This window comes from Piliocolobus tephrosceles, chromosome 2, assembly GCF_002776525.5.
Source record: "Piliocolobus tephrosceles isolate RC106 chromosome 2, ASM277652v3, whole genome shotgun sequence".
Classification (NCBI taxonomy): domain Eukaryota; kingdom Metazoa; phylum Chordata; class Mammalia; order Primates; family Cercopithecidae; genus Piliocolobus; species Piliocolobus tephrosceles.
Window position 1 is genome coordinate 177,572,639 of NC_045435.1, and position 12,367 is coordinate 177,585,005.

Consider the following 12,367-nt stretch of genomic DNA (forward strand, 5'->3'; position numbering starts at 1 on the left):
AAAAAAAAAAAAAAAAAAAAAAAAAAAAAAAAAGAAATCTTTTATTCTCCACAATTAAAGATTTTAAAAAGGATGAATAATGTCGTAACTAGCTTCAGAAAATTCTCTCGAGCAGTTACAATCCTTTACAAGCTTGAAAATGATGCCCCACACTCCTTCCTGGAAGAGCAATGGCAGCTGCCCCGTGCTGTAGCTCAGTAGCTAAGACTTTATTTACCTTTTTATAGTGGCAGTCTGGGTTCAATTGCTGGCTTTGAGAATGAGTCATTTCTGGTTGGATACTTGTAGGACTTTTGCCATTTATTGATTTTTTTCTTCTCCATGGACAGCTTCTGATTTCCTGTCTTGAATTTTCTTTTCTCTGAGCTACCTCAGGGGCTATTCTAGATATTATAAAAATGCTTGCCTTCTCTTTTGGAGACAACTCATGCATCCATGGATAAGTCATAATCTTAGCTAAGACACTGGTTTTCACTTAGGAGAAGACCTTTGAGGGGAAAAAAAAGCTTAAAAGCCAGAGGATGTTTGTCCTGGCTAAAGTATAGTAACAAAAGATTTAAAAGGATTTCTTTAATGAAGCTCTATGGTTAAAAGTTGGCTTAATTAAAAGTTGGTATCTACACCATACGTATATTTTAAAGGTCTTTATGCTTTTTCCTTCTTGGATCTTGTTTTTTTGAGAAAAAGTTTTTTTCTTTTTGGTTGGCTGAATTGTTTCTCCATTTACTTCTTTTTGCCAGCCTGGGATTCCTTAGGAAAAACAGAGGAGGTACCACAGGCCCCATTTGGGGAAAAACCTGTTTTCCTCATGGAACCCACAAAATTGTAAGTAGACAAATCCTTCTCAAAATGTATGACTCTGCTCTGTTTTGTATTACATTATCCGACCTTTTTAACTTTGGGGGGTATCAGAAATTACTTTGCTTTGGCTGGGCTTGGTGGCTTATGCTTGTAAAACCAGCACTTTGGGAGGCCAAGGCAGGTGAGTCACCTGAGATCAGGATTTCAAGGCCAGTCTTGAACATGTTGAAAGCCCACCTCTACTGAAAATACAAAAATTAGCCAGGCATGGTGGCACACGCCTGTAATCCCAGCTACTCGGGAGGCTGAGGCAAAAGAATTGCTTGAACCCAGGAGGTGGAGGTTGCAGTGAGTTCAGATTACACCACTGCACTCCAGCCTCAGTGACAGAGTGAGATTCATTTCAAAAAAATAAAATTAAATTAAATTAAATTAAAAAAGGAAGACAGAGCAAGACTTGGAGGGAGGGAGGGAGGGAGGGAGGGAAGGAAGGAAGGAAGGAAGGAAGGAAGGAAGGAAGGAAGGAAGGAAGGAAGGAAGGAAGGAAGAAAGCAATCACTTTATGAGAGAGGCTTTATGAGAGAACTTTTAGCCTTGTTGTGTAATAGCTAGGTAAGAGATGGTTTTTACCTAGCTTAGGGATGGCTAATGGCAGACACTTACAATTGAGTTACTACAGGGTGATACTTGGTTCTTTGCACACTGAATAAGACAACCATGTTCTTGGGCACCTGGAAAGTATGGATTGGGGAATGGACTGATTACAGATTGAGCTGATTGGCTTTGGGTTGCCCACTAGCCTCAGCGAAAATGTCCTTGCAATGAGATACATCATAAAATCACTATCTCATCCTATAGTGTTTCTCTTTTGGGGGACCCAGGATTAGGCATAAAAATGGAGCCCTGGATTTTTGGGGATCTGTTCTACCTTCCAGCTCTGCCTACCAGGCCCTGGAGGCTGTATGCTTTCTTGGCCCTGTTCCTTAAAGGGCTCCACCCTGAAGCCACAAATCCAATTTAGAAATTTACATCTTTAAGAAAACCCCCACTGGTAAGGGTGCCTGCCTGTGTGTACTAGAAACTCTTATCGTACAATGTTTTGGTTTAATGTCTCAGCTCTGTGCTTTTAAAATATAAGTTCTCTATCCTGTTTCACCTAGGAGCTGTCCCTTTAGAAATGCAAATTTAGAGTTGCCTAGCTGACAATTGTTTAGGGCAGGGAAGAGGTAATCAAGAAACTGATAGTCTAAAATAGGAAATAGAAACTTAAAAACTGGCAAACAAAAAAATCTTACAACTACCAGATTCAATTCCTTCCATGTAATTATATGTGTTGTGTGTGGGATGTTTATATAAAAGAGCTCTAATTAACTGGTTTAGGGAAGAATGAGCCCTAAAATAAAATATTTTGTCAGAAAAATAGAAAATTTAATGCCTTTTAGTGTAGATGACTTGAGAAATCTTTGTTTCATTTTTAAAATTATTGATAAAATAAAAACATCTTCAAAATTTAGACATTTGGTCTAAAGTAGGCAGACTGAATACTGTCTTTGCTATATGTTTTAAGGTTATCAACTACTTCTATGATATTTTTGAAAACTGACTTGTCTATTCTTCAGCCATTAGATTCTACGTTAGATCTGGGGACATACGGAATTAGCCCTGTCCTCGGACTAGGCTAGGAAGAGTCAGACACTGTCTGAAGCTCTGTCCTTGTCCTAGGCTCTGTAATCCGATACATGGTTAAAATTACTTACTTACCAGGTTCCTAACCAGAAATAAAAGTCACTAAACGTTAACATAGTAACATTGAGACTACTAAAGAAAGTTTACATACAAGTTATATAAAGAAAGCAGAATGTGTTTTTGGCTTGGAAACATGACTTTTGTTCAAAGGCAAGTAATCATGTTGAGTTTAGAGATTTTTGAGGATTGTCCCAAAAAGATATGACAATAACGAAGGTTTAAGCAAGCTATAAAAGATTTATATAAGATTGATCTTGTAAAGGAAGCTCTGTGGGTGTGAGTAATGTAGCCAAAAGTTGAAGGGGATTATTTAGTTTTTCTATAAATTAAAACATTAAAATAAAAAGCACATTGTTACAAGGCCAGAATCTGGACTCATGTGTCAGAATAATGGTTTTCTTAGAACACTGATCTGCTCTTTAATAAATTATAAAAAGTTATGGGGGATTTATGAAAATCTTACCTTATGGTCAAATTGATTAAGACTGTATAGATTTGTTTATAAGGCTTTATTTGAAAATTGGGCCTAACATTAATAGTACATCAATACAAAGGTAAAATTCGGTTTTCCTCTTTTGAATAAAGTTTTTTTGTAATACTGAGCCACAATGAAAGGTTTTTGCCTTTTAAGTAAACTGCAAAAAAAAAAAAAAAAAAAAAAAAAAGGAAAAAGAGGGGAGAGAAACTCAGGCAGCCACATGCTATCTTTATTGGGTATGCTGTTTAGGTTTTTGCCTTTTGAAATTTTTGAGTTATCACTTCTGCTAAATGAGTAACCAATGATGATACTATTTTGTAACAGTAAGTATTCTAAATCTTTGATATTTGACAAACCTTCCAAAATCAAAATTTCAAGTTCTAAATTAAGTCCTTTTGATTTCATTAACTTCTTCAATATTAGGTCCCCTGAAGTCCAAAAGAGACATCTGGCTTATCTGGCACGTTGAAATTATAGAGTGAGCACTGTCAAGTATGAATTGGTATTCGGCTTTCTTTGGGCTGTATTTATATGAAAGTGTTATTGGTATGTGTTCCAGAACTGTGCAAGATTCCTATAATTTCAATATGACTTAGTATATGTTATCAGTAATAATTGTTATACTAAATTGTATGTCACAAAAATAACCAAATTTCCTTGTTAAGTCTTAAACCATAGCTGTTTTAAGCCTCTTGTCATCCAAAATTATTTTTACTTTGATCCTTCTCAAAAGGTGATTTTATAATCAGCTATGGGACTCTAACAGGTGCTCTTGAATGCACATTTCTGGTATCTTTAAAGATTGTGCCATTAACAGAGGGAAAAACTTCTAGGACTCTCAGGAAGAGCTGATGTGTTCATGAATATTAAACAGAACAGGAATTAACTGTATGGTCTGAACTAAGAGAATAATGAAATAATCTATGACTGTTTGAAATATTTCTGATCCTTTTTGTTTTTCAGGGTCAAAAAATACAACAACTTTCCTTTTGAGCTGTTTATACCTTTTAACAGTTGAATGAAGCATATTTCTATCTGCAAACTTTGGAGGATATTTCTTTCTCTCTACCTGATTTCTCCAGAATTTTGAAACTAATTGTGACTATTCTTAGCATATGGCAATATAGTTTTTTGCATAAGTTCAATAAGAATCTGCTTTTTGTTTTGCTTTATTTTGCTTTCTGTAATAGGACACAACTGGAGATACTGATTATTTTACCAAGGCTTTGACTGGAAATGGCATGGTTTCAGGCTGCTTTGAGTAACTGAGGTTGACTTACAGAGCTGATAACAGCCCCTTGGAAATACTGGTCTCATACCTTGTCCTTTACAGGGCTCCTAACCTGTAGTAAATAAAGAATGTCACTTTCTGACAGACCCAAGAATCCCAAGTCATTGTGGGACCTCAAGAAAAGAGAAATTCACCCAATTCATACAGGTATCTGCAGGCACAGATGAATCCTTGGCCGGGCTAGAGACTCTTAAAAGGTCTAATCTGAGATTCCTTATGAAATAAATTCCAGCAAAACCAATTATTTTTAGAAAAAGAATCTATGTGGCAAATAACTATTCTTTCTGCATTTTATGCAAATAAACAGGCCAAATATAATGGGACTGGAACTTATTCTGCAAATAAACTGGTCCTACTAAGATTTGTGTTTGGTAGAAATGGGGAACTGGAGAGAGAAAAATTGTTTCAGAAAAAAACTATAGTACAACTGTTATTAGATTCCAGCCTTGTCCACTATGTTTGAGTCTCTGCTAATGACCCCATATCTGATTGATTCTTGGGGTCAATCACCTGCATCCCTTAAGGCTTCAGGTCAGTTCTACAGGGATTCCTGAAGTGAGGACTTTCTCTCCTTATGCTGGTGCTCATTATTTGTCTTATCATCCACCTGTTCACTTAAGTGCTGCATGAAAGTTGTGGACAAGAGCACCAATGTTTTGTTATGCAGACCTTGGGACCTCAACCTGGCACACATGAATACATACCAACAATTACAAGACAGTTTCAATCCTCTTACCCTGAGGGCAATTCCTACTCCAAATCTGCCCCTATGAGCAGGAAGAAGTTACAGTGGCGGTCAGCCTTTTTCCATTTCCATAACCCACAGATTAAAAATAAGGTATGATGAAACCCAAAGGAGGGGGACTGAAACTGTCTTTGCAAAAATTGTAACAGTGAGAAAATTCTGACCTAACCAACTCAGTTTTGCCTTTAACCTCCAAACTGCTCTTGGTCATTTGACATGGTTTGGCTGTGCCCCACCCAAATCTCACCTTGAATTGTAGCTCCCACAACTCCCACATCATGAGTGGGACCCGGTGGGAGATAACTGAATCATGGGGGTGAACCTTTATCATGCTGTTCTCATGATAGTGAGTAAGTCTCACAAGATCTGATGGTTTTATAAAGAGGAGTTCCCTTGCACAAGTTCTCTGTTGCCTGTCGCCATGTAAGACATCCCTTGCTTTTCAGCCATGATCGTGAGGCCTCCCCAGCCATGTGGAACTGTGAGTCAATTAAACCCCTTTCCTTTATAAATTACCCAGTCTCAGGTGTGTCTTTATTAGCAGCATGAGAACAGACTAATACACAATTCCTGGGTGTGGGCCAATCTAACTTTGGGAGAACTTTATAGTTTAAATAATATCCCTTAAACTAAGCCATCTTTGTAAAACTTTAGCCAACAGGTTAAGAGAATTAGAGGGGCCTGCATTCTGCTAATATGTAGGTGTAAATGACTAGGAGCCATTATTCCAATGAATTTGCAACTTCCCTAATTACTCCTGTAATTAACATCACTATTGTAGAACCTACAATTGGCCTTTTGAGATGCTTCTTCAGGCTTTTGTATTTCTAATGACTGATGTCCCACTTGGACTCTCGGTCTTCACACTGGGACCATTTTCTACACCCCTATGACTGCATCCCCAATCAATCAGCAGCTCCCATACCCTAGCCCCAGTCCACCTGCCAAACTATCCTTGAAAATCCCTAGCCTGCTAATTTTTGGAGATTGATTTGATTACATGCCACAGTGGCCTCATATCAATTAAACTTTCTTTACTGCAAAAAAACAAAACAAACAAACACAAAAGCAATAAAAAAGAAACCAAAAACCCCCTTTCTTCTTAATGATTTTCTTAATGACATCTGGGAACTTGTCTGCTGCGTCTTGGTCAGCAAAAGATGCTTCTCCTGTTATCCTGACTTTTTCTTTTTTAAGCCAAACCTCTTCCAAAAATTACCAAACCATCCTTTGCTAGCATTAAATTATCCAGCTTTAGATCTTTCACCTTTTTTTGTAAGTTGCCATATAATGATGTTCTTTTTTTTTTTTTTCCTCTGTGGCTTAAAATCCAAACTCCTTCCCAGGGCATCCAAGATCCTCCAACACCTGGCTGTATCCTAGATTTCCTACTCCATTTCCAGCCTCCCCATTTCCTCCAACCACTAACATCCTAGACTTTTCACCACTCTCTGCTCACTATGTGGAATGACTTTGTTTTTTCTTGAATCATATTAGAGTCTGCAGGTACGCCTTTCTTATAGCAATTCTGCACCCACATAAAAACTGGATTTTCGTTATAAGGGGTTTTGCAAAAAGTACATGGTTTTTGCACCTGTTGGCATAGCTGTAGCTACAACATCATAAATTTCCTTTAGATATATATAATGGTCCTTACACTAGATTCACTTATCTTGAAATAGTGGGCAACCACAGCTGCACACCACATTCTACAGTACATATCAAACGATTCAACTTTTTCTTTGTAATGTCATGACTTTTCTCTGCTTCTTGAAAGTACTTCCAGCATCAGGTATTGGCATGCTAAATGTGTCCTCTGGTGTTACCCAAAGCTTGTGAAATTGCACTAAACATGATGAAAAATACAACAGAACTTCAAGATCACTTTTTCCTGACGGGAGGAACTGCTCACGTGGCCATGATTATCACACAGTGTTTTAAGGAGATAATCACAATTATTGGGCTCACTGCAAAAGCAACAGGAGGTAGCTATAAAATTATTACATTAGTATAGTATACTACAGTTAATTTTATGTAGTTACAATACTTCATTATGTTTATTTACATCTTTTGACTGCAAATAGCACCATGTAGTCTGTTGTCTGTGTACATAAGTTTTGATAAATTTTACCTTTTTATAACAGATTTATGCATATTTTATGGTAGTAAATGATAAAATAGACTAGTGTCTACGTACATTTTATGCATTATGACATGCCTTTTTCTTAATTTTTTCAATATTTCTAGGCTATTGGTTCACCTATGAGTTTTTTCAAACCATTCCAAATCTTCAAAACATTTTCCAATATATTTATTTTAAAAATCCACATATAAGTGGACCCACACAATTTAATTCCATGTTGTTCAAGGGTCAACTGCATAAAAAGGGCTTAAAACAGTGCTTGGCACATAGTAAGTACTGAGAATTAATGTTGGTGAAACCATAATAGAGGCTTAGAAATCCAGCCCCACTGAAACACACATGGACATTTCTGATGCCTGCTTTTCACTAGGGCTCCACAACCACCTGGTAGCTACAGCTATGCCAACAGGTGCAAAAACCATGTACTTTTTGCAAAACCCCTTATAACGAAAATCCAGTTTTTATGTGGGTGCAGAATTGCTATAAGAAAGGCGTACCTGCAGACTCTAATATGATTCAAGAAAAAACAATTACAGAACATACTGTATGGGAATTAGATATATGTCTTCTTTCGTAGTAGCAAAATTCTTTATACTGAATTGAATTCTACAATTCTGATAATAATTATTATATTAATTATTGTGATAATGATAATTATTCCCTCTCCCACTCCACCAATTCATTCAGATCCTATGACCAAAATTAATGAATTCACTCCTCTAGGTTTCAGAATTATCTAACTACTAAATATTCCCACTGTTAGGCTGTAGCAACACAATATAATAGCATACCTTTTGGATTTCTTCAGGCAAAGCATGCACGGGAATGTGATGATCCATAACTTCCCAAAATATGGTAAGAGAGCTTCGAAGCAAAAAGAAATCTAAGAACATTGATGGCAACAGTCAAACAGAAATAATGTAGAGAACATTCAAACTAAGATGCTTTATAAATTCTTGGGAGGATTTGGGGATGAATGGTGATAACTGTTTCAACAGATGCTTATTTCATCAGCTCGATGTTAGAAAGTACAATTAGGGTTTTCTCCATTAGTTATTGGGCCAATAGAACAGGAGAGAACTATAGAGACTGCTAAGTTAGAAAGAATACTTTCTCTTTTGTTAGAACTTTATAGTCTAACAGTAATTTCTGCTGTGATTTACTACTAGTTGTTTTTCAAATACATAATGACTAAAATTTTAAATACACATTTCAGTATATTTTAAAAATCAAGTATTTTTCTGAAATGCTGCCAGAAAAAGTATGAAAATATAGCATTTAAGTTTAGCAGATGAAAAAAGCAATTGTGTCATGAATGCTGGATTAAATACAGAAAAAGAGAATTTAGAGTTACCAGATTAAATATCATATGCAAATACCGAACAGAAGACTGATCAAAAAATAAGTCAAGTGCCAATTTTATCTAAGATGGACATTTACATAATTTTATGCAGATATTTTACTTTTAACAGATTTTCTTTTTCTAATAAAAGCCATTCAATATAAAAGTGAGTCACTACTTTCATAAAACCACAGAGGATAAACGGAGGAGCACTTTGGGTTCTTTTTTTTTTTTTTTTTTTTTTTTAAATCTTTCCCTCACGAGTGAGGGCTGTTTGTACATATCTAAGGAGTCAAGAGAAGGGGGAGAGCAGTGGCAGCAGAGTCAGATGATACAGGCACATCTGATTCCATAGCAGGGAAGAAGGCCTGAGGACCATGAGTTATAGACAAGAGCAGTCTAAGAGTTCAAGAGAGGAAAATATCTTATGTTTCAGATGAGAGGTGGGAGTTAGTGAAGGCTTCCTGAGGTTGTTCGCATTCAATCAGGGCGGGATTTTGAAAAGAGAGATTGGAGAAGCAACGTACTCTATCAGAGACAGCAACCCCAGCCATACAGCACGGTAGCAGGAAAACTGTAGTTGTCAAAAAGTCCTACAGTGGCATTATCTCTGTAAATGATGCAACCACTAGTGGAAGAGAAGATTCCTTGTTCCTCGTGTTAGCACAAAGACTCATTTCAGTGAGGTGCTGTTTAAAACCAAAACCTAACGAGCTTTATGTCTTCCCACATAAAACATAATATGGCATGTGTCTTAAAGTTAACTGAGGTCTGCAATGGAGGTACCATTAACCATGTCAACATAGGTCCAACCATAATCGGATGTTTGGCAGATTTGTCATAATCATGTGGCAAGAGCCCAGAAGGTTCATTATTCTCATTTCTGTCATTTAACAGTGGATTTGCCATCAGTAAAATAAAACAGTAACTTTAACTCTATTGGGAGAATTTTCCAAAAAATTACCATCTAAACATCCTTTTAAAATTTCACCCATAAAACTATCTGAGAGCACGAATCTAAATGACAGTAGAAACTAAGCACCAGTAGAACAGTTTTTGTGTAGTGCCCTCATTGTGAATCTATTCCAACTTTATGGCCTTAGCATAAGAAGGGGAGGAATTCGCAGGTTCTGATTATTTGGGGTAAATTAAAAGTAAAATATCCTGCCAACTCAGAAAATGCTCCACAATGCAGAAAGACAACAATTAGTAATTAGGCATTCAACTAGACTTTGATGCACATCACAGCTAATCTGCTAATGAGGTTACAAAGAGAGAAGGAAATCCCACTCTTCTTAATACAGTCAAGGAGATACAATCCGTCACACACATTCTCAAGGAAATTGGTAACGTGTCCTCATGGAAGAAGGCTTGACATAGTGTTCTATACATTCTTTCATATTTCTTCTTTAATTCATCTGGTAATTGGGGTAACCACCTGTGTTAGCTAACGGCTTTCCTCCTAAGGAATGCATAGCGCTATAACAAAGCAGGTGTTTACAATTAGGAATAACGCAGGTAGGTTAAACTCCCAAAGTGACAAGGAGATTGGGGCCCTATCTTCCTTGATGTTTACATTTTAAAGAAATGGCTTCCAGGTCCTCAAGAAAAGCATTCCTAGGTTTTAAAAAAGATTTTCATACATATTAAATGAATAGAGGAAGAATTCACAAATACTAAGTTTCTCAAGAAAGAAGAAGGATCTCTTTCCCTTTTGGCAACAGAAAATTTGTAATTTTTAAAAATTTAGCCTTACATAGTTTTGCGTGTGTTTTCAAACAAGTCCCTTTAATTTTTCTCATTGCACGTGTGTGGACTGCACTTTGGCAAGAGGTGCAGTGATAAGTGGCTGCAGCTACGTGGGTGTTTGTGAACCTCCTAACAAGATCACCGAAAAGACATTTTTAAAAATGCAGACACGTCCTTGTTCATTTCCAATTCCGTTTCTCACACCAGTGTCACGTTAGGCCATTAACTCACGTTCAGCTTTCAAGCCCTTACGTAAAGAACCATTCCCTTGGCGTGAATCACCCCACTACGAGCAGGTCAGGGGCAGGTGAAGGCGGGAGTTCACGTCCTAAGACTTCCCTGAAGCGGCGGGATCTTCCGCACAGAAACCAAAAGCAAGGCCAGACAAAACTGCTGGAACGGCTTTCAAATCTGTCCCTTTCTAACCCCGTTCCCCCTGGACCTGCCGTGGCCGGAAGAGGAGGAGGAGGAAGCTGCGGGGGTGAGGAAGCAGAGCCGCGCGTTCCCTGGGGCTGGGAGGAAGGCGGACCGCGCCTGGTACCCGCGGGCTGGCAGAGAGCAGGAAGGGGCCGCAGAAGAGCGTGGCGGCGGAGTCCAGGCCCGGGACCTCGTGCCCTCGCTGGGGCACCGCGGCTCAGCTTTCTGGTCCTCTCCCCCGGTGCGAGCACGCCTCCACTCCGGAACTGCATTCCGGTGGACCGGGTCATCCCAGGCTGAGGAAAGCCATCGTCCCTCACCTCGACTTGGACTACGACGGGTGTGAAACAGCTTTCCCGGTCTCCCGGGCGACCGCGCCGCCCGTCGGCTTGACGTCAGGGCGCGGCGACGTCATGGCCCACGTCTGTCGTCAGCGCCCCCCTGCACCGCCCAGGGCCTCACGCGCCGGGCGGAAGTGGGAAAACTGGTGGTGGGGCTGGGAAGTCTAGGCTAGTTTTACGCGAAGTGCTGTGAGAAGGAGGGAAGGGGATCGAGGGATGAGGCGGGCGAGAGTGGGTCGGGTGCTTGGTAGTGGCTGCTGAGATGGAGGGAGCTGTCCCACCCTAGTAGGGGTTTGGAGAGAGGCACTGCCGGGAGTCAGGAGCCTATAGCCCTACCTCTCGCCCCGGCTCTGGGGCTATGTGGCGGACACAGCAGTGAGCAGTTACTGTTCTTGAGCGGAGGAAAGAGATGCCTGTAGGGGTCATGAGTGTAAAGGGAAGTTCTGGTTTCAGTCATTACAGCAAGGGCAAATTAATTGGGAAAGCATTGGTGACATTTCCATTCTACTCCAAAGTAGTGAAGATTAAGGGCTTAGTTCAAAAAGTATTTTGAGACCTCCTAGTCACGTGACAAACTTCCCTTTATTCATACATTCATTCACAAAACAAATACTTATTGACCTACTACGCGACAAGCAGAGCAGCATACCGAGATAGGGTAATACTCTGTTACCGGTCAAGGAAGGAGCAGCCATTGGTATAATTAGCAGGTGACTCATTCGTAGTCCAGATCTTGCCTTTCTGGGGATTATATAAGGTCCAAGTACAGTTCTTCCAAGAACCTGAGAAAACATCGACGGCTCTCTAGCAGGCAAAGAGACTGGTTTGCTATTGAATAAAATAAGGTTAAGTAAATACAAAGAAAATTAATTGAACCTATAGATTTAGATAAATGATTAAATGACGCACAGCAGTATCAGTACACCAAACTGCTTACTCATAACTATTGATTAATGACACCAGGAAGTACTGAACACTTCAGTGCCTTGTTCCTTGGCACTAAAGTCTAGCAGATGTATCTTGTACACGCAACCTGACTGATATTTTTGCCCCAATGCTTACCCTTGAGTTTCTGTTTCCACTCCCTCAAAGAGGAAAGGATTAAGAGGCCTGGAGGACAGTCAACCAAGTGGTCAAGTACAATATGCTTATAAGAAGCCCAAATAACTTTCAGAGCTATTCATCCTCATCATATTTATCTGAGGGATAGTGAAGGTAAGACTGCTGTCATTTTGTAATAATGGAAGTTTAGATACAGGGCACCAAAACCGGTACCTATCTGGGACAGAAATTTGCACGCCTGATGCAAGATCA

The 12,367-nt window shown here is 39.1% G+C and overlaps 1 protein-coding gene across 2 annotated transcripts in view; it reads right to left on the reverse strand.

The window, feature by feature from the left end:
* LEKR1 (leucine, glutamate and lysine rich 1) overlaps positions 1 to 11,096 on the reverse strand; it is a 221,249-nt gene extending 210,153 nt beyond the window's left edge. The window contains exons 1-2 of one of the 2 annotated variants that reach the window (XM_023223378.1): positions 11,033 to 11,096; positions 7,996 to 8,087 (exon numbers count right to left, since the gene is read on the reverse strand). In XM_023223378.1, the coding sequence (XP_023079146.1) occupies positions 7,996 to 8,043 (48 nt within the window). In that variant the 5' untranslated portion in view covers positions 8,044 to 8,087; positions 11,033 to 11,096. Of the gene's footprint in view, positions 1 to 7,995; positions 8,088 to 10,302 lie in introns of both variants that reach the window. The other variant, XM_023223379.2, reaches the window with a different exon arrangement.
* Positions 11,097 to 12,367: the final 1,271 nt, after the last annotated feature.